The sequence below is a fragment of the Crassostrea angulata genome, chromosome 1 (assembly GCF_025612915.1).
Source record: "Crassostrea angulata isolate pt1a10 chromosome 1, ASM2561291v2, whole genome shotgun sequence".
Classification (NCBI taxonomy): Eukaryota; Metazoa; Mollusca; class Bivalvia; order Ostreida; family Ostreidae; genus Magallana; species Magallana angulata.
This window is the reverse complement of record NC_069111.1, coordinates 51,700,496-51,724,037: the sequence shown is the minus strand read 5'-3', so window position 1 is coordinate 51,724,037 and position 23,542 is coordinate 51,700,496. Positions and strand designations below refer to the sequence as shown.

At 33.5% G+C, this 23,542-nt stretch overlaps 1 protein-coding gene across 4 annotated transcripts in view; it reads left to right on the top strand.

The window, feature by feature from the left end:
* The first annotated feature begins 7,928 nt into the window (after positions 1-7,928).
* The window catches only part of LOC128155130 (nuclear receptor coactivator 2-like), a 56,401-nt gene continuing 40,787 nt past the window's right edge, over positions 7,929-23,542 (top strand). For 2 of the 4 annotated variants that reach the window (XM_052858926.1, XM_052837430.1), the window contains exons 1-3: positions 7,929-8,037; positions 10,650-10,699; positions 11,136-11,206. In XM_052858926.1, coding sequence (XP_052714886.1) covers positions 11,142-11,206 — 65 coding nt within the window. In that variant the 5' untranslated portion in view covers positions 7,929-8,037; positions 10,650-10,699; positions 11,136-11,141. Of the gene's footprint in view, positions 8,038-8,072; positions 8,091-10,649; positions 10,700-11,135; positions 11,207-21,654; positions 22,066-23,542 lie in introns of those variants that run through there. The other 2 variants (XM_052844124.1, XM_052824002.1) reach the window with 2 other exon arrangements.

Genomic DNA, 23,542 nt, shown 5'->3' with positions numbered 1-23,542 from the left:
GCCTGCTATGTCTGGTTCACTGCTAACTTCTTGGTCTATGTTATCAGGGATGTCCAGCAACCGCCTCCTTTTAGATATCTTTGGTGTCTCTGATGCGTTCAAACAGAGGAGACGTTTCAGAGTTAACAATCGTATTGGGATAAAGAGAGTACAGCAGATCCAGGCAAAATTGACACACTAACACTTGAATGTTTCCCCTAGTACGAATTTTTTTCCCGTTTAAACTTTCGAACGCATTTCTCTCACTGACTTTAACTCATTTCAAGGTGGAAATATCACTGTCACATCCATTGTACTGATTCACCCACTCTGCATGAAGCAAATTTCTACACTGTTTTTCCAACATAATTAATGACATATTTGTCTGTCCTTATTTTGAACTCCTTTTGTTTTCACAGCCAAGGTTTAGACGTCAGTAGAGGCTCCGCAAAAAGATGGTTGAGGAGAACAAGTCAACTCCACAGGACAGAAGAGACATCATCAAAACCTTTGGTTTTCATTTCAACGGTGAATGGGTAAAGAAAATTAATCTGTAAAGAAAAATCATTGTTAAAAAAATCCCTTTTTAAGTAGTGTATCTGATCAATTACACAAATAAACATCTAATTCATTTTTTTAAAAATACTAAATATCATCTCTGTCTCCATATGTGTTGTATTTATTCCAAGTTAATCCTTTAGTTTTTGGTATATCCATTTAGACATCACGGTACCAATCCGGGCTTTCATTATACCGTATATCCGGTATTTATCCCGATGATCTAATTTTCGGGGCTTTTTTCGCGATGTCTTCAAATCTCAAATAATACGCAGAAATAATATTCTGTATTATTTTCTATAGGAAACTTTTTAAATCGCAAAAAGTGACTGACGCATATTAAAAATGCTACACATTTTCCCCATTTTCGCAAATTTTGTGACACGTGAAAAAATACCCGGATATACGGTATATACCAACTTTTAACGCCAGAAGAATACGAATTTAAAGCAAATGTCACGATCACTTACTAGCTCGTCTCCAAGCCCTATTCATAGATTGGGGTTGTGGTTCCATAATTTCAATGCAAATCATAATATACAACAATGATAAATGTCACACACAAAGACAAATCTTATAAACAAATTTCAAATTCATTTAAGTATGTTATGGAAGTAAAATGATGATAATAATTTATTTGTTAAAAGTATGTCTGCAAGCAGGAAAAGTGGTTTATAAGATGATATAAGATTGATGGATAGATATGTAAGAATTTTTAATCTATTTTCCAATTTTGGGCCCAGAAGGCGTACAAGTTTACAATTATTATAAAGAAAGTCCTAAATGAAAGATGAAAAGCGATAAATAAGCTATACGCATGTGTATATGACCGTGCAGTAGGATATATCCTGTGTATACACATATTATTGTTTATTATAGGTTTAATTTACTATATTTACTTATAGGTTACTAACTGATTATTGAAATATATTGGGTAAATGAGTTTCATAGACGGCGAGAGGAAGCATTATTATATAAATATGAAGATGATATCATGAGATAAGTATCATTTATAAGTATTTTACAAGTTCACTTAAATCTCGTGGTATCGTTAGTTTTCATGTTTAAAGCATTCATTAGAAATTTACACGATCGTGAACTCAGAATACAGGGCGACTTCGATTCTTTCGGAGGAAATTCCGGCGAAGTTACCGATCATAAAGTGAGTATTTTGCCCGTGTTGATGATCAAGGCAAACAAAATGATTGTAAAACGAAAAAGATGTGGGTTTCCTAAAAAAAAAAAAAGAATTTGGGGTAAATGATGCTTCTTAAAAAAAAATCTCTATTCAATGTGGTTAAAGCATAATTCAGTCGGCGGGATTTCGTTGGGTCGGTTGCGTTAGGGGAGACATAGATGTTTTTAATTTTGACCCAACGTATGATGTTTAAAGAATTTTTACACTCAGATAATGAATAAATAATTTTCTTACTGAATAGACTACATCAACAGTTAACACATTGGATAGACTACACAAAGATTAGTATCTTCTTTATACGCATGGTGTAACAGGGGAGATTTAGAATTCAATTCCAACTTATGCCAGAATAGTAAAATGATTTGAATTATTGAAAATTACCAAGGATTTCGTCATTGTTTAGAGATAACTGCAATTTTTGTACCCCCCCCCCCAACTCCCAAGAGATAATCACAAAAATTGACATCATCTAAGTTTTCCATTTCCCAATTTTTAAAGTAAAAAGATTTACATTATGTTAATGACATGTAAAGCGTCCTCGTCGGAACCCACGGGTTTTCTATCCGTTACACTGCTTTCAACCCAGTTGAAAGCAGTGTAACGGATAGAAAACCCGAACGCGTGGGTTCCGACGATGGTAAAGCGTGTTCGAAAACATATTAGATGTATGCACAGTAATATTCTAACCATGGCAATAGCAAATAGCTTTTATTCAGGATTTTCACTGTCCAGCTTTTTTGTTGGGAGATAACGTGACAATTGTAACCTCATCACAATCATTTTGTCCCAAAACCAAAACAAATCAAACCAACGCAAAAATTAGAGTTATCTCTCTTTGTTCGAGTTAAATTGATTTACCAGTATGTACATAACTGATTGATGACAAATATGAGCATAAAATGTCCTATTTTACCAGACCTACAAATTTCATTTAGCTTATGGTGTTTTGCTCTATTTTATATATTAAATAAAACAATAAAAATATGTAAAACGTTTAAAAATATTTTCCTTGCCTTGTAGATTTTCGTTGTTTTTCGTGCTCAGATAAACATTGACAACTCCGTAAGTCTTATCACTTAAAAATAAAAAATTTAAGAAAGGGAAAGTAAGAAAAATATATCATTACATGTTATACAAGTATACGGCAAAATATAGACATTTAATACAATCAAAATTGACAAAATTGTGTTTTTTTCATTCCTTTTGTATGAAAGCGAATCGAATTTTCCATATTATGATCACGAAATGTACATGTACATGTGATGAAGTAATCAAATTGATGTGGTGACTTCAAAATATCAATCATTTTTTAATAGAAAACTCTTAGGTGAGGGCTGGTTTGTTACTAGTAAGTCTTCTATATGCAGAACGTTCCATACGTTATAGCCAATTTCAGCTGAAAAAGTCTCCTTGATAACTTCCATCTGGTGTTGTAAACCGTCGCCACCCTTCTATACGTATATGTTACAATACATTGTACAGTTTATTATAACAGAAATTATAAACAAACCTCCGCCAGTGAAAAATAGCCAGTGGTATGGATTAAAAAACCCCATGTACTTTTTATCGGGAATTGATTTTTATCTAATAATCAATACATTCAAAGTACATGTAGCACGGTGTTACCGTAATCATACATTGTATTTAATTTCCTTTCTAAAATCTTTTACTGTTTTTTGTTTTTAATTAATTTATGAACTTGATAAAAAAAAAATTACATATTTTCTGAGAGAGATACATGTAGGTCTACAATCATTACCATTTAGTACAGAATAAATATCTTTTGGTATGTCATGATCATTTATGTATCTTAACAGAGAGATTCTCTGAGGATTATAATATTGACAATGAAAGAAAAAATGTAATGAATCCTCATAGGAATAAGCACATCTTAAAAATTTACATGTAGATGATTCAACCAAGTTTGGATTGTAAAAATCATTAAGATTGCTAGAAATTGTCCTAGTTGACAATGGTGTACATTTAAATTTCTGTGTCCATAGTTGTATAATTATATTTTGTTTTATCTATACAAGATTTTTGTTTTGTTTACTTTGCTTAGCCTTAAATTTGGCTAGAACTAGTTGAAGATTTTACATTGTATGGCAAAGTGTTCCATAACTTAACTGTTGATGGTAAAAAAAAAAACTATTATAGCATGCAACAGTTCTAGTAATTGGAATGTGAAACAAGTTATTATTTCGTATGGAATAATTATGTGAAACTGGTGGACATTGTTCAACCATATCATACAAATGTTCATATGTGTATAATTATAAAGTATTTTCTACATAAGTGTAACTTTATGTTTTTTCTTCTATGACTTATTGTTTACCATCCTAATTCATTATATCGGTTTTGTTTTGGAGATATGCTTCTTAATCCTGTGATGATGCGCCCGGTCTCAATTTGTACACTCTTTAATAAATTACTCTGTTCTTGTGTACATTTATCCAATACTACATCACCATATTCTTAAATAGGTCGGATAAAAGATATGTAAACTTTAATTTCAATCAAAGACTCTCTGTTTAGTTTATTTTTAAGGGTGCGAAGGATATTTAAGCACTCACATGCTTCATCATAAATTTTTTGAATATGTTCAGACCAACTGAATTATTATGGTTAAATTTCACGAGCCATTGTGAAGACCATTTTTAATTTATTCGAGATCATTTGTTTAAGATATAGCAGGTCCTATTGTATCAGAGTCAGTATCATCTGGAAATAACCTAATTTGATTTTCTAAATTAACAGTTATATCATTGATATACACCAAAAATAGAAATGGACTGAGTACGGAGACTTGGGGAACACCTGCATTTGTACTTTGTTTCCGTTCTTTCTCAATATGTTACAAAATATGGAAAATATTCCTTTGTGGCTATTTTTACATCATCCGATATGATGAGGTTAAATTCGTCTGCGTAACTTTAGGGGAAAAAATACAGAAAAAATACTTATACGTCATGATGAGTTCGCTATTTTATTTATTTTTTTAAATGTTATTTACTAATATGCGTCTGTAATTAAGCCGACTTTCACGTCATACGTCAAATTACTTATTCCAAGATCGAGGATTTAAACAGCATTCTACTATCGCACCTGTAACATTTTAATATTTATTCTTGCATGTTTATTCAATGAATCCAGAAATTTTATGCGGGCGTTCTTTGGTTTGTCATAGCCTATTGTTTTTACACCAATTGAGTACTTTCTCCGGTGTTCCTCAAGCAAATCAAATTGCACCCCTTGTCGGTTGTAAATGCTATACAGGTTGTCTTACCGGACAAATCCTGCTATATGTATCTTAAAACGTATTTACCGAAAAGATGGCAACTGGCATTGTATACTACAAAACTTTATTTTCTTCATTATTATATTTGTTATCACAAAACAAAAACACATATAGCTCTTCAATCTGTGTACGTAACAATCAATAATGTGAAGTTAACGTAGTTTTCTAGACATACGAGATATTAGCTACAATGTATATAACCACACCACACCATAGCGGATGCGGTATATTTCTATCCAAGGGCGGATCCATGAGTATTAAGCGAACCATGGAAGCCCCTGGCTTCTAGAGACTGTGTTCGCCGTATACTTTGTTACATTTTTTTGCCATATATAGTTAATCACAAAACTTTAAAATATTATACAAGGTATGTGGAAACAAAAGTTTGAAGTTCATTTTTAACACCCGAAATTAGTGCTCTGTTTAATATTAGAAAATCGTTACCTATGTGGTATGGTAACGAAATGTGGACTAAAAGATCATTCACTTTAATTTCTGGGTGTAGATTTAATATTCTCACGACAACGGTAAAGATCAACCGACAAAATGGTAACACGAAGTAAAATTCACCAAGTGACAACATAAAATCGAACGTTCATGATTTAGATTTGATTTGTTTTGTTCTTAAATTGTTTGTTTGTTCGTTTAATGTTGCTGTTGGTTTTTTCTTTATTGTTTGTTTGTTGTTGTTGTTGTTTTTTTTGGGGGGGGGGTTGGGGGGGGGGGCAGTATATATATATAAATGGAAATATGAAATATCATAAGTGATTTAAAAAGACATATTCGCATGATTCTTCAGTTAGTTTAACTGTTTAACTTTCGTCATTAACAAGATTTGTTTTACATTTCCATACTGAAGGCCAGTAAGTTTACCACTATGAAACTGATATATCCAAGAAATATCAAGAAAATATAAATTTAATCAATTTGGTTTACATATATCGTGAAAGAAACACATACAATATAATTCGCACAATAATTAATTATAAAACAAATCAAATTAGTAGCTTCAACAATTTTATCAACCCAACATGCAAATCAGTTCAAATCAATACTTGCTGTACTACTATACTAGCATATATAGATTAATCCATGCTATTAATTGATTGGGTTGGAGGCAAACTTTGAATCTACACGTGGTAGAATTTCTTAAACGAATAAAATGAATTCATTACATCTATTTTTTGTATTCTCGTTGTTTCTTTTCCTAATGCCACATATACTATGGGTTCGAATATTAAAACTTACAAAACTCACATAGTACCATAAATAACGTTAGACCCCCCCCCCTTCTCTACTCAGGCACGTAGCATCAGGCGGGACATCCCCCCCCCCCTCGCAACAACTAATTTTCTTAAATTTACATAGTTAAAATTGAATAATCATGGAGTCCCCCCCCCCCCACACACTTTTTTGGGAGTATTTAATAAAATGGAATTAAAATGAGAAAAATTGAAGTTATACAATTTCAATTTCTATTTCTTTATTAACCAATTAATGGCCCTCAAGGGGCAACATGAAGACTGTTGACATACAACATCCAATAAACATATACAAGAGGGAAAGAGCTGGATGATTAAAAGAACTATGACAGACATGAACAATTAAATAGTATATATGTATACATATATATATATATATATATATATATATATATATATATATATATATATATATATATATATATATATATATATATATATATATATGTATAATTATGTATGTTTCCATACATTCAATATAGTGTCTTCTATATATTTATGTTAAACACCATACATAAATATGTCAAGATACAAATGCACATACAAATTTGAAATAGTTTATCATATGATTCAAAAATAAAAAAACAAAACAATATTTGAATAGGAAATACAAATTAAGGCAATGCCTTTTGTAAAAATTTACCAACAGAGTTTAATATATCTAATTCTTCACAGTTTAGAATCCAAAATAATTTTTTTTTATCTTCTAGACTAGTAAAATGTTTTGCTTTAGACGAAATTAAATCAAATAGTTCCTCTCTTTCTTTTGTAAATTTGCTGCATTGGATAAGAAAATGTTCTTCATCTTCAATTTTATTAAGTGTACAATTTTTGCATATTCTTTCTGTTCTAGGTGTGTTATTATATCTGCCCGATTCAATAAAAAGTCTATGCGCTGATGTCCGCAGTCTACAGATTGGCTTTCTGTATTCAGGTCTTAATATAGTTAAATACTTTTCCAGTCTGAAGTTAGTTTTCAAAAATAAATAAGTAACAAGTTTGACATCTTTAAGTGTTTCATTTGAGTACTGCCAATCCATCAAATATTTTTTAGTCTGAGATTGTTTTAAAGAAGTAACGAAGTCTTTTTTAGAATATGTCATAATGTTTTGAATATTAAGAATGTTTAGTAGCTTTTCAATAGAGGAATACCAAGTTGTATTTTGGGCGAAATGAAGTTCTTTACTACAAACAAATGCATCTTTTAATAGAGGAAACTCTGTTGTTAAATTTTCTAATCTGTAGCAATATTTTAGTAATCTATTGACAATAGAGGAAATCTTCCTAGTTATACATGTAAGTTATACATGTAGATATACCCCCCCCCCCCCCGGGAATAGGAATTTGAAGATTATGGGAAAATGTCTTTTCCTTGTTTTTTCTTGTCAAGATTTTTTGGAAGAGTCTGCCCCCTTTCAAAATCGATGCTACATGCCTGTCACTACCCCCCCCCCCCCAACACACCCCCCTGGATCCGCGCATGGAATTTGATTATGCTGAAAACCAAAATGTTTAGAATTGAACCTGGGCCTCATCATTATTTAATCTACATTTAAAAAAAAATAGACAAACGTTACTGAAGATATACCGTCCATATTTTAACTGCACGTGTTTGTTTCATATATTTACATGATCTAGTTCCGGTCAGTTAATGAGATGAGATATGCATAACAGAAAAAATTGATCTTGGACAGTGAAACACCGAACGTTATTTCCAGTGGTCATATATCTACATGGAAACAGTATGTAAAAATATCTGAGGTTCTTTTAAACTTCAATATCGCCCATATATACGGTAAATAATGCTTTTTTAGTTACGAGATATGCAAATGATGTCAATTCCAATATGGCGGCTTGTTTTGTGGTAGGTCAGTGATAGAAATAGAGATTTTTCTACATTTTCACAAGAATACGCTATAGTCATCGCTATAGAGTGCTATAATATGAAAAATTGCATTATCTTACATGAAAAATACACGCTGACAATCAATGGAATCCATCGATTTTCGTTTGAAATGTTAAATGTATCTGTTTACTTGGTGTATGGTCTTGGCAAATGGTCAAATTGCTCATTGGGTAGTCAGTGTTTTTTCTGCCGTTCCATTTCTTATTTTCTTAACTATCTGCAGAGATAAATTAAAGTCAAACCAAGAACATAATTTTTATGCCGTGCGCATTGTCATCTGTAAAGACATATTGACACACTGCATGGTACACAAATTAGGGCTTGGTCTTAACTCATGTATCAGAAACTGTTTCTTGCCATCAACTCATGTATCAGAAACTGTGTCTTGCCTTCTTTTTTTAGTAAGTGAATCTCTCAATGATGCAAGCCAGCTTTGCCTACTTGGAAATGATTAATTATGTGTAAATTATGCATTCAATTTGCTCATGTTGCACAATTTCAATAAATGTGCAGCCAAAATTTAGATAGATGCATGCTATTGGGTGCATTTTTTGTAGTTATTAATCTAAGCTCAGTTTCAAAACCTGCATGTGGAACTACTGTCCTGAGACAATAGTACAAATTACATGACTATGTAAAGAATTAAATTAATTTATGAAAACATATATTGATATAACTAAATTAAAATTTGTTTTTCTTGTTGGGTATTACCGCTCATGACAGCCCTTAGGTACTAGGCTCTCCCAATGTTAACATGAGTGGACCCTGTCCCCATGCTATTTTATGCTTTTCCAGCTGCCATGGAATCCATCAGTTGTTTTTGTTTCAATACAACCATTGTTTAAATTCATGTCATTGTAAGCAGACTATGTTTACTATCCAATGGCGAATAGCTGTTCATGCTTTTTAGATTTAATGGTTGCTTTTCGTAGCATATATGATAAAGCTGGGATTTGTCATACATAGAGATAAGTGTATATAGGTTAATGCTCTGAAATTTATATCTAGCTACAATGCATAGTGCACATTTTATCTGATTGAGAGGTATATATTAGTAGGTAGTTATTTAAATTTAAATGGAAACAACAACTGATTTTATTTATGGACAAAATATTTTTTCCACATGTACAAAAATCTCACAATACCTTATCCATGTACAAGAAATGAAAATGCCTCCATGCATGAACAACAAACCCTCTGAGAATTTTTATATTAATATGATTGTAACAAATTTTTCCTCACATTTCATGGTGATTAGTTTATAAATGATTTGAATGCACACAAATTTACAAGATGTGTATGTATGGGATATGTGTACTTTTCGTTTTCTTATATAGCTTCTAATATTACTAATGTAAAGATATAAATTTCCTGCAAATATAGCAGCAGAGTGAAACATTAAGGACGATTGAATCAGATATGAAATTTCATACTACGTACAGCTGTATCAGTTATGAGAATTTTGATAAAATATAAATTTTTTAAAAGGACTATATTTAGTATGGATACATTTCTGCCCCAAATTTTAAACATTTTTTAAATAGTGTCATATAAAAATCAAATCTCCATAAATAATTGTACTGAGGATACCTATCACTTTAATCTTGATTTTAGTCATCATTACTCATTCGCTGTTTATCTATGACGTCACCTAAATAACCCTATTTCCGCAATTTTGCAAAGAAATCAAAATATAGTCATTTTTTCTTTATATGTTGCATTCGGAAGTATTGAGTGCAGGTCTGCTCAAATACGATTTTAACGTATATTTTTCTTCCTATGATTATACACATCATTCTAAAAAATGATACTTAAGCAAGCCTGCGCTTGATGTTTCCCAGTCAATAAACTACGGAAAACACCCTTATTTTGCTACAAAAGATCAATTTATCAAAATAATACAATTTTTAAGATGTCATTTCAACCTTATGTCATAACTATGGTGATAACATTTTACACACTTATTATCAATATGTTATGTTATGTTATATGTTATCTTATGTTTCAATATGATTTCAACTATCTGCCATCTTATTTTCAAAGCTCTTTGAAAAACTTAAATTTTAGGGACGAAAAATGCATAATACAGCTCATAGTCCTTTAGACACACACTTTTATTTTGCTGTTTCTTCTTGCACTGCAGAGATGTTGATGTTGAAATGTCCCGGTTAAAAAAAAAATTAGAATGAAGTTTATCACAGTAGTTTTTTGGTACTAGTAAACATTAAAGTCATACAGGTATATATATATTCACGGGTATATACGCAACTTGTGTCATTTCTATTCCTTTGCGTAAGCAGGGAAATAAAAAAATCACAACTTGTTGGATAAAAACTATATACCTTATATAACAATCAAAAGAGATCCTATATGTAATCATATTGAATATTACGCTTTTTTCCCATTCAAAATAAAATTGTACAGATTTTGCCTTTTTTTAATCAATAGTGTCACACTTTTCGGGTCCTTGGCAGTGCCTGACAGGTAGATAAAACTAGGTAAGGTGGTAAGTCCTCTGTCTGTCTGTCTGTCTGTCTGTCTCTCTCTCTCTCTTTCTCTCTCTCTCTCTCTCTATTTCTCTATCACATCCCTGTGTCTGTCTGTATCTGTCATGTATCTCTCTCTCTCCTTTCTTCTCTTTCTTTTTCTCTTCAGGTCAAAGAGTTAATTACAAATAGAAATATTCTCTGCAAAATCATAAGCTTTCCTTCATAATTATAAGTTTTTTCATATGTGCTAATGAATTTAACATAACTGTCAAGATTGTGTAAGCATTGTAATGAAGGTGTAGCTATGGTTATCCCTACTAAACAGATTGTTGTCATGTAGATTATAAGTGAATGTTTATTAATCTTAAGAGCCATTTTTCCATGGCAAATCTTTGGTAGAAATAGCACCGACAAATTCACTGAATAAAGTTTATAATTTTTAAAGCATAGAATGTCGTCAGAGACAGTGAAGGACTCAGAAAATCCTGGAACAGATGAAAAGAAGCAGGTGTTGAAGTGAGTAGAATTGATGTTTGTTCAGTGTAGATTGTGATGCACACCTGTCACGTGTGCTAAATATAGAGCATGCACACTTTTTTGTTGCCCAATACCTAAGGACAATATGAGCAATCAAATAAAAGCTCCTATTGTTATACCCCCCCCCCCCCCCAAACAAAGTTGGGGGGGGGGATGTAGGAATCACCCCGTCCATCCGTCTGTCCGTCCATCTGTCTGTTCGAAATTTGTGTCCGGTCCATATCTTTCTTATGAAGAAACACTGGAAATTCTTACTTCACACAAAGATTGCTTATGACCTAGGGGTGTGTCATGACCTTGACCCAAGGTCATTCGGGCATGGCCAAGGTCACTGGCAGAAAAAGTGCAAAATTTGTGTCCGGTCCATATCTTTCTTATGGAGAAACAGTGGAAATTCTTACTTCACACAAAGATTGCTTCTGACCTAAAGGTGTGTTATGACTTTGACCCAAGGTCATTCGGACAAGATCAAGGTCACTGGCAGAAAAAGTGCAAAATTTGTGTCCGGTCCATATCTTTCTTATAGACAAGTATTGGAAGTTTTTAATTCACATTAAGATTGCTTATAATCCGAGGGTGTCATGATTATGGATACAGTTCACATAAAAGAAAACCCAGTTTGCTGTCACATTGACAGCTTTTCACTTGTTTCAAGGTAGGACAGTGAGTGGAAGTATAGAATTTTATATAGAGGGGTGAAAACTGTATTTTGTTGGCCTGACCACATAAGGCACCAAGGGACAATGCCTACTGCAGCATATTGCTATGCATTTTGTCAGAGCCATATCAGTGTGGTCTTGGCCTCGATCCTTATGTTTGAAAAAAATTGATGCTTACATATACTTACTGCACAGCAGCATTTTCTCTATGTTAATATGGTAAATATAAATATTTGGCAATATGGCTGCCTTTGTCTGACACTTCGCCTTCTCATTTAGGCATTTCATATTATTAATACGGAAACCCCATGCCCTAAGTTCTTAAAATATTTGTAGTAGTTGCTCTTTTAAATTCTTTAAAATTAGAGTACCGGTAGTTGCCCTTTGAATAGTGACGTCACATTGTTGTGTCTGGAGCAGAACAAAATTAGCGTCGAAATTTGCTCAGATCTCTGCAGAGTAAAAGGGAGAAAATGTTTAGTATTGAATAGCAACAAAACATTGTATGTAAACATGGGTGAATCAAAGATTTTTAAAAAGTATTTGAAAGGTGATATTGATAATTTTGAAGAGTTTAAATGTGTTAAATTATACGAGATGTAAGGTATCTAGTACATGGCTTTGCAATGCATAGATCATTTCGATGTGTGAATAAATGTGTCATTTAAAAGTCCTCCGGAAAACAAAACACTGATTAGGTTTCTTACTGACTGACTACAGAAATATATCGGGTTGATCAATCCCATAGATTGTATCATAGGATACAATATCATATTTTATAGTAGTATATTTATAATTGTTATATTCAGTAGTATATTCTCACTATATTACTCTATATAGACAAATTGTCAATAATTGTAATATTAGCAAGTCCGAAAAATATTGACCGGTCAATATTTTTTTTATATTGACCGGCTAGGAATAATATCTAGAGAACATTCCCTCTATTTCAAAAATCACCTCTGATTTGTTGATTTGTAAATGGTGACGTAAATAAATCTCACGACTCCAAAACAGGGTGACGTCATAATAGGCAATCAGTCAGGGCAAGTAAACAACGGACGCGCAATGCAATGGTTCGCTATCATAACAGGGATATGGAATTGCGAATTATTGTGAAGTAAAATCAGGTAAAACATCTTTAGCTTACTTCCTAGTGAAATTTCACCAGTGACCTTTTGATGCCAACGATAATTTGTAAATGAACTTTGCGTAAGATCAAATATTTGAATTCTATGTTGAGCCGAAAAAATCTGTTTTCAAATCCTTTCTTGAATTTTAGGTTTGTTTCTTTATATAACAAAACAAATGTTGACTGAGTTTTCGGGCAGCATTGATAATATAAGCCCCCTTGGGATGAATATATTGCCCTCCGTTTCGCGTCAGGCAATATTTTGTCTTTCAGGGGCTCATATAATCAATGTTGCCCTCAACCCCATTCAATATTTGATACAGTATGATATTTACTGTACATATGATATGATAAATATTATCATACAATTTTGTATGTAATATTTTGTCAAACCACAGTACAGTCTCCAATGATTAACTATGATTTTCATATGATATGATAAAGGTGGTCTCATGAAGGTGATGCCTCATTTTGGTGATGCCTCATTTTGGTGAGCTTTGTAATCTGTGAATACCTATTTTACTACAAGTCTGAAAATTCAAGAACATATTAGTAAGAATTATGAAGTTACATTTTATGACAAAGCACTACATTAAAGAAAATGGAATTTGTTGGCTAAAAGGCAAAACTTTCAAAATTATGATTCTTTTGATTATCCTTCTTGCTGATGAGGAAAATATATATAATGTTATTGAAACAAACTTATTTAAAATCAAAGCTTATCGAATGCGGGAGACCTTGCTAGTTAATTAAGTTTTTTGAATCTGAATAAGCTGAAAACTGATAAAGTGAGATAGGGATTTGATCAGCCTATGAGAATTATGCTAACAGATTGTAGCAATTAAAAAACTTCAACTGTATTCTTTAATCCACAGTAAATAAGAATAAAATGTGAGTCACCTTCATTTATTTGATTTGAACTTGCATGTATTTTTATTGTACAAAAAAAAAAGAAAACAATTGGGATTGCATGGGCACAAGTTCCATAACTTAGACCACCCTCTCCCAATACAAAGATAAAAATACAATGGATGTGTACAACACATAAATAAAGGTCAGTGGATAAAATAGCAGTTTACATATATGCAACTGGCATGTATATAATTAGATCAAACAATGGTGTACTAGTAGTTTTAAAATCAGTTAAATCTTTGAGTGTTTTTGATATAATTGTAAACAAATGTAAATAAATGTTTGTTTTCTTGTCACTTATTGCACTGTCAACCCAAAGTAATACATAATTATTGACAATGTTAAAATAGATTTACAATATGAAAAAATTCACAAAATAGGAGTTATAGGACATTTCTAGCATCTTTATATTTCATTACTTCCTTATTCAAGGATACTATTATGTGGACCGATTCGGATCCAAACTAAAAGCCGAAACCAAACTGTACAACTTGGACTGTGTTTTTTCGGTTATTTTTGAGTACCTGTGATGACTGTAATGAGTTGGTCCAGCGCACAGTCTGTAGGAATATATAACATGGCTATGGTTCAATACCATGTCGTCATGTAGAACTCCATTTCCCTAACTGTGTAGGCCATGTTATATCATTGATTCACTTTTCATCCTGATATTGAAACGAATTTTTATGAATTTTTATGAATGGACTATGGATCAAAAGTATTAGTGAACTATTCGAATGTCAGATACATTTGACAAATTTTTTTCTAACAATGATACCGATAATACTGACAGAGTACTGATTGTTTTTTTGATAGTATGAGATGAACAATTTTTTAACAGTTAATTAAAAAACTAGCTATGCTAAAACCACAGATTCCATTGATAGAGAGGTACTGTTGACCATTTTCTATTGGCATATGGGAAATTTTTACAAGGTACGCAAGAATTTTGTTGTGGGCAGCAAACATTTCTTGCTGCAGACCATTCTTCAAATTTTTCTTATATAATTATTAGTCTACATCTTTGTTGAGAATATTAGTCACCATAAAGTACTTTACACATTTTTGTTATACTATGAAATAAAGTTGTCACAAATAAAAAATGGTTTACAGTAAGCCATGTGAATAAAATCTATAGGTCTACTAAATTTAGGAGAATGTTTTGTAGGAATAATAATAATGGACTAAAATGGTATTAAAGTTGTGCATGTGATCCCAGTGGAGACATTACTGCATTCAGTGGTCTGGTCTGTGTGGTAGGATTGTATGTCATTGTCTAAAATGCTTGTTTCATGTATCTTGTTTGCCTTGATCAATAATGATGGTACAAGAAAATCTCCTCTAGAGTAAACAAGTCATTCTGTGCTTCATTACGTTTGTGAAGTGTTAGAGAGAGAGAGAGAGAGAGAGAGAGAGAGAGAGAGAGAGTAATGACATCCATGGAGAGTCAAAGTTTTGAACATTTCTTCCATTTTTTGTTTTCTTTGCAATAGGTTGGTTTTAATGAATAAGGAAAACAACAGCATTGAATATTTTGCCTATATAAAGCCTATTGTTTAGCGCTGAACTCTCCCATGGTTTCTTCATTGAAGCGAACTTGGCCATGCTCTATTCACATGGACTAATGAAGACTGTAGTCTTAAGTGTGTACATTTACTATGTTTCAATGACTTCAAAACTTGAGGCATAAACAACCAAACCCACAGTATATCATGTTTTCTTTTGTTCTATGTGTCCAAAGATGCTGAGAGATCTGGTAGCTAAGACTTCTGTGGTGGTTTCTTTAGCACAATGGCTAGGATTTAATCAGTGGGCCGGTGTGCAGCTGAGGCTCTGATCATCTCCAGTTCTCTCCGTTCACACACCACAAGGGTTTGAACTGGAGTAACAGTAGTCATGGTAGTTTTCAGATGCCATTGGGGACACAAGCCTGTGGTTGCTGGGTTACAAAATACAAAGATTCTTAAGATTTTTAATGAATTCTAGTTTCTTAGCTTGTAAAGCTGTAAAAAGTAATGTACGACCTGTATGAAGAAATACTTTTAATTGTAAGATGTGCAGTGTTTTCTGCTTTGATAAGATATATTTTTTTACATCAAAATTAATAGTCAATCATTGGTTTAATGTGCTCCTCATGTTTTTTGCTGATGTTATTTCAGACATTAATGTTGATTAAAGATCAGTTGGTGAGCTTTTTGTCATTTATATATCCATTGTTGATAGGTAATGTAGTTTATCCGACTGTTGTAGACACAGCACTGTGTCTCTCTGTGCTTCCATTGGTTACTTCTCCATGTCCCATGCAGCTGTAACTTGTGCTCAGGGACAATTTATTCCCTTTATCACCACTTTTCTTTTTTTTTCCCATCATCTTAGACAAGGCAACCTGACCTGAAGCAAAAAGGTCATGCTTCAATGCAACTGGTCAGTTGTGGCATTCATTATAAGTTTGGGTTTTTTTTTGTCTGCTACCCCCATCTCGTTCAACTGTTTGAAGTTGACCATATAATTGCATGCGCTGATGAATGCTGTAGTATTAATGAAATATCTTTTTCCAGCATACACAAAGACAGTCATTGTCCGATGCAGAGTTTATCATTGTGCACTAGAGTGGCCTTTGTTAAGAAGTCAAACGGAATTATAAGATGGCATCAGGATTTATTTCTTCTACCAGCAACAATCCTGAGTAGAAGCTAATCAAGACCGGTGTTTGGCCAGCTAGTATGCAATCTGTGTTTTAAGATTAGCTTATTCTGTTACCTGAATAAAATTACCAGTAATAGTTTAAAACCAGAATCCATAGTAGTTTTTGTGTTTTCATAGGAGATGGTGTCACATTTTTCAAGACATATACTGCAGATTTGGTATGAATATCCAACATTTATGTGATAGGGTAATTGCTTATTGCTTGACACACATTTTGAGGAGGAGAAATTACATATTGTTTTGACGTGTAGATATATTGCCTCCAATCTCTACGAAACTCAGAATGTCACAAACCCTGCTGCCATCTAAACCTGTCAAATGGCCGTTGATCGGAAATTGGTTCCAGTGTGACAAAAATGGAGAGAAGGCTGAAGGAAGTGGAGTTTGATTTATTGTTAATATGTTTTACTTGGGCATTAGGATTTCTTCAAGGTTATGTTTCTCTGGAACTTGTTGCATATGATACTTGATATGTTTTGAGAAAGAGAAGAAGATCGAGAGACGTCATGTATTGATCCATAGTCTAGAACAAGCAAGCCGCTTTCTTCTTCTTGTTAGCAACTTGCATCCATGTCAAGACATTGCAGTGGGATAATTTATATTTTTTGGGGGGGGGGGGGGGGGGGGGGGGGACTCTTTTTTTTTTTTTTGTGGATTTCGTAGTTAAATCCAAACTTGCAAATAATCTTCATCTACAGATTATAAAACATGATCTTTATTCATTAAACTTTGGGCATAACAATGAAATTTCATCAAAAGGAACATTTTTAATTCAAACCAATAAAAACTTTTAAGAAAATTGGCTCACACAAATTTACCTAAATCCACAGTGCCCATTTGACAGCTACTGATGAAAAAGAAGACAGATACGTTTTTTAATAGTCCATCAGTAAAATGATTGGTCTGTCCTCTGGATTGGAAGGCTGCTGTGTTGGAGTTGTTATAAGAGTACAGTTTTAGTCTGATGAGAAATATGAGTGCAATGACCAAAGGATGACCATGGTCTGCCTCTTGTGCAATTGTCAACAACAAACTCCACTTATTATCAAAATTGTACATACATTGAGGTAATGGAACCTAAGGGATGATTTTTTTTTAATGCAGAGCAGACACTCATCTTAAAGGTAGAATAGAAACTGGTTCATTCATGTTGTAGCTGCCATGTTGGCACATATTTATGTGACCTTTAGTCTTGGTGGAAGTGTTCATTAGAAATCACACACTGTTGTGTAAAACAACTTCTAACGGGACTGGCCTTGGATTCCACAGAAAAATCTGGAGCTCTATAACTGTGGAAAATAATTGAATTAATTAAAGTATTAAAATATCCCCAATCAAAACTTGATATTAATGTAATGTAAATGAGATCTGTAGAGAAAGTTGCGTTTTACTAATGATTTCGTAGGTAGTTGAGACACCTCATTAATAATCGCAAGTCTTGTCATGGGAAACAGTTGAAACGGTAGTTGTCTGTACGAAGCAGCAGCAAGGGTTTTTTCCACTGAAATTCTGGAAATGTTGAGGACTTAAGGTAGTACATGTATTTCTCTTTCGCTTTGGGAGTATAATGAAGCTGGTTTAGATAATTAAGATAAAAGTCAGCTGCATGCTGTTCAGTAAAACCTGCCTATTGTCTGAGTAAGCATTAAGATAAAGTAGAAACAGGATTTCAAAATCATAAGAAGTACACATTCTGTGCTAATAGTGCAGCAGATATATTTGGAGGTGTAGCAGAGACATAAGTGTTTTATAACAGCAAACAATTTGATATTTTAAGCAATAAATGCTATTCATTAAATGGAATAAATTCAAAGATAATGTCATCCTTGTTCAAGGGCAAGGATCCACCTCAAAGATGTAATTAATGCAAGCAATATTTGCATTACAGGGAGAAGTTGTTAGACACTGAAACAGGTGTCTGAATGCATTCATCCCTGGGTTTTGCCTAGGAGCTAAGAAATGTATACAACTATAAACTAACTTGTTACTCTTCAGGACAGAATGGGGCTTGTAATTTTGAATGGAGGATGAAGAAACAAGTTGATGCTGATTAAACCAACATTGAAAAGGATCAATCAAGAATACTAAATCCTTCTTTTCTCTACTCACTCGAGCCTTCCTTTGAGGCCATTTTGTATGTAAACGGTACAATTTATTCATCTCTTGAACTTGTTTTAAGTGCTAAATGCATGTTACAGCACCGTCTTATCAAGCTCTCTCACCAGAATTTCTGGGGCCATCTGAAATTGGAAAAATGACTCAGAACTTAAAGCAGTGTGAAATTATCCAAGGGCAAAACATCAAATATTTCTACTGGAATCACACATTTTTCCAGTATGTAAATTCATGAGAATATGATCTATGTCAAGATTTTTAAGATAGGCTTATTAAATACCTCGTGAGAGGGAGAAAACTAGGCAAGCCTAGCTAGTCGTTGCTGATGGCTGATGGTAGAGTTTCTTGTTGTTATTGATTGAGAAGGAAGAAAGAAGATGGGAGATTATGGAAAAAAGGGTCTGCAATAAAGATTGATTGAATCATTGACTGGTTTTTCAGGAGATGTACCTGACACACATATATAATCTTTACATGGGGTCGATCACCTAAAGGGTGAAAGGGGACTATTACCTTTATCTGCACGAGATTGTATTTAGAGCTTATGTCACCAAAGGTCATGTGACCTCGGCCGGTGGAAGAGAACCAATAGTCATCCTGATCAAAAGGAATCGTGAGTTTTTCCTATTCCTAGTAATGGAGAATAGAAGTGATCATCCCCCTGAAGATGATATACATATGTACTCCACGGCATCTGAGAAAGGAAAAAGATGGCAATGCTCCAAGAAGGAATAAAAAGATACATTTTGAATAATTACAGCAGCCGTGGTAAAGCTTTCTCTCGGTTGGCATAGTACCTGTGAAGAGGGGGCCTGTTTGTGTAAGATATGGTGGTTTTTTGCATATTCAGTGAATAAAGTGTTCATTGTATCAGGGACATATAGAACCAAAGTCTATCCAGCTTCTAATCAGAGGAAATATGCATAGTGCCTCACTCACAGACCCCAATGTGTGGACTTTCTCACAACTATGCCTTTAGGCTAATTTCGTAATGGATAAATAATAGAAAAAAACCCATTGGCAAACAATACAACAAAAGTAGAAGCTGATTTTACTGTCACTACCCAAAAGCGCCTATTCTATTTTCAGAAGACTTTGTTTCTATGATAACATATACCCGGTAAACCCTGTATGTAAATTTGTGAAAGTTTTTTTAACAGAGGGGCATATTCTTTCAATTATGGCAAATAATTTGCAAACTGAATATTGCTGATGTCAAATTAAATCCAATCTAAACCGGTAAACAGATGTCTACAAATTTTTACTTCTAAAACATATCTTGAAATTATGCTCAAATTTTGCAAAGAAGAAGCATTATTCACACCCATCACTGCTTGGACTTTCATGATACATTGTATCTGCCTTCAGTACACTGCATTTAACGAGTCTTCTCAAGGTTAAAAGTCAGGTCTTACATAAGTATTGTTTTTGTCTTGAGAGACTGTCTGTCGTTGACTATACTGTGTAATTACAGTGACGATACCATGTAATTATACGGAGTTTATAGGGACCACTCATAAAATACTTGGATGTCGTCGCTGATTAGTGAATAGTCTTGTGATTTACAGAGCGAGTCGCAATATGTCAGACTTAAGTTAACTTACTGCTACAGTTTCAATAATTGAACTGTTCAAAAGATTTGGAATGATGATTGAACTTAAAGATTTGTAACAAAGGGCGAATTTACAGAAAGTTGTTCTGTTGAAAAAAGGTTGATTGTCTGTTACTACCTTATTTGTACTCATTAAAACATGGAAACTAGTATTTTGTAATTGTATAACCATTGTTTGTCTCTGAGCATTCATAAAATGCTTTTATGTATTAAGGTTTCATGTTGCATGATGAAACTTTTTTTTTTTTACATTAAAAAGAGGAAAAAAGAATTTAATAATGAATGAAATGAAAACTTATATTAATGTCAGTGGTTAAAAGCCAGCACTCCAGTCTCACAGATGGATGGAGAGAGAGAGAGAGAGAGAGAGAGAGAGAGAGAGGTGCAGGTAATGTCAATGATGAATGCACATGGACTCACACTTCGTCATATATAACAACTGACAGCCTGACAAAAGAGAATTGATGACTTCAGCTTCTGTCTTTTAGAACTTATGTCATATGGTGAATAAATATTAATATATAATTATAAGGTATTCAGACAATCACCCACTGTAATTCAACCAACACTTGATGTTTACTGAAAACTTCACAGCTTTTTATGGCCCATGTCTTTAATATTTGTATAATTAACGTGAGTCTCGGTAGTTCTTCAATCACCAGCCCAGCCTAGCTATAAATGAATAATTTATTTTATAAATGTATACAGACATTCAACATAATGGATGTATTTTTACTGAAAACACTTTTCTGTTCTATCTGCATGGAAGGTTGTGGAAGGAGTATTAAAGAACTCTTTCAGCCTGTTGAGTTTTAAATGCTCCCGTCTACAACACTGACTCGAAATAATGGCTATTACATTTCAAGTAAATGGTTCAATTTACCAGTAATTCACATGTACTTATAATCAGATGGCAAGTCCCTTGTAAATGGCTCATTGCATGTTTTATCAAGCAGGCAAAAAAACTCGGGCAGTTTTATTTATTTGATTTTCTACTATGCAGAATTTGGATCTCTTTTCTTTCTTTTCTGTTTAAAAGCAGCTAGCTTTATTTTTTTTTTACCATGCTGTGGTAATTTTATGCACATTGTCAAGGCAGAAGTATTTTAACAACTGCTAATCCTCTTATAAATAATGGACAGAGTTAAGTCTAGCTATGTGGCGAGCCATTCTACACACAAAACTTGTAGTCTTTAAAAAGCCTTGAATAGTTGTCTTCATTCCAGTAATCAGTCAGCCATACGGTAACTTATTATGCAGCGGAGAGATAGGTTTTACACAAGCCTGTGTTGGTGTGTATACTGTGACGTAGCGGAGACCTTGAAAATGTGTATCTCTCTCGCGGTGTGCTGTGCGCACTGACATAAACAAGAAGACACTGAAGTATGGCTCAGCTGTTTTAAGTTTTAGCAGACTGATTTCCAGGGAGGGATTGGATCTCAGTTCTGTTTGGTGTACTGGCACGGTGGAATTAATTGGAACAGTAATCAATACTTATTTCTCTGTATAACTGTTCCCCTAATTTTGTGAGGACTTTACTAGTGGCAGGAATTTTCTGGTTTCTCAACCTCTGGGAAACTAAGCATGGTAATCTAGGCTGTATAACACACACCGAGACTGATAAAACTGTGTGTGTGTGTGTGTGGTGTGTGCTCTGACTAATTTTCGGAATTTTACAAACATATCCATAGTCATGTAACAAGTAAGTATGTTTGTAGTTTTTATTTGAACTTAATTTTATATGACAATGCAATGAGGCCTGCCAACACTTTGGGGGAGAGTGCTGTCACAGTTTTCAGTGTCGCATTACTATAAGTATGTCTAAGGGCTGTGACCTCTCTTCTCCTGTACTGGTGAAATATTAAGGAAAAAATGGTAGATTTTCTTGAACAAATCAAACTAATTTTGACAATATTCAGGGAAGTTGTTGTGACGGATGCTTTACTTAAGGTGTTTGTTATAGTAGATTTGAATTCCGTGAGCATGCAAAGTGACTTCACATTCTGCTAATATGGTAGGAAATGTGGTATGAATATTTCACCACAATATTTCCTTTTCGTGTGCATGCTCTATTCAAATTTAGAAGCGTTCTAACACAAGAGTACTTCATGCGATTGTCTGTTTATCCAAGTTGTATTTTGAAAACATTTCAACCGTATATGAAGCATTTAAACATTTTGACATGTGAAAAGCCCATGGCACAGAAGGCTTTCTGTTTACATGGGGCAATTTTCATAAACCCAGCAACATACACGTGTTTAGGCATTTTGATCTGTCTTGTTTTTGCTGTCAGTATAGTCCTATTCAAATAAATGTGAGCTCTTCAATAAAAAGAAAAGACACGGCATATCTAGGCTGAGAGGGAAGATGAGTCTCTAGTTACAGGTGTTTTTTATGTCAATCAAACTTGTGTAAGTTGTAAGTGCAAGTCGCATTATGAATCACAGGCAAATTTAAAAGCCATGGTCATGCAATTGTAGACAAAGCCCTCGTACACTAAGATTTTGTTTTTCCTCATGAATTATATATTTTAAAAAGACTATACCGCCTGCACACCCCATATTCTAGCCACCTTTGAAAAGCACAAGTATTAAAACTGAATGGGTCGTGTATGACAATGGCTGTGCAAAATTTGTTCAGTGACAAGATCCCAATGCAATTTGGCTTCATTCATTTGCTCAACCATTTAATGGCTCCTCTCTGACTTAATTGTAGCAGGTAGTATTGATTTTTATCAATATTTACATGATAAAGATTCATGTTCTGCTTTTTTATGTACATTATTTAACCAGAAAAGCTCTCCATTACAATAGCTAGAACGCTGAATTTGGTAACAGGTGGGGTTTGGTCAATTGATGCAACAGCAGGGATGCTTCAGGAATATGTTGTATTGTGTATGAATCGGTACTTGGGTTGTGTTCCACACATAAACTATTGTTACCTTTGATTCACTGTGGGCTTTACTTTACAGTCAGTTTTAAGATAACGATAGATAACATTAAACATTATGTGCTTACAAAGTGCAGTTTTCGATATCTTTTCATTGGAGATATCCTATTTCTGGCAGAGTAGTTCTTTGCATACAATTTCTAGCAAAATAAATCTTTGTATATTTTCATTCCTCACAGAGTTAATCTTGCTATAACTTATTCCTGAACGAGTACAAGCAAAGTAATTCT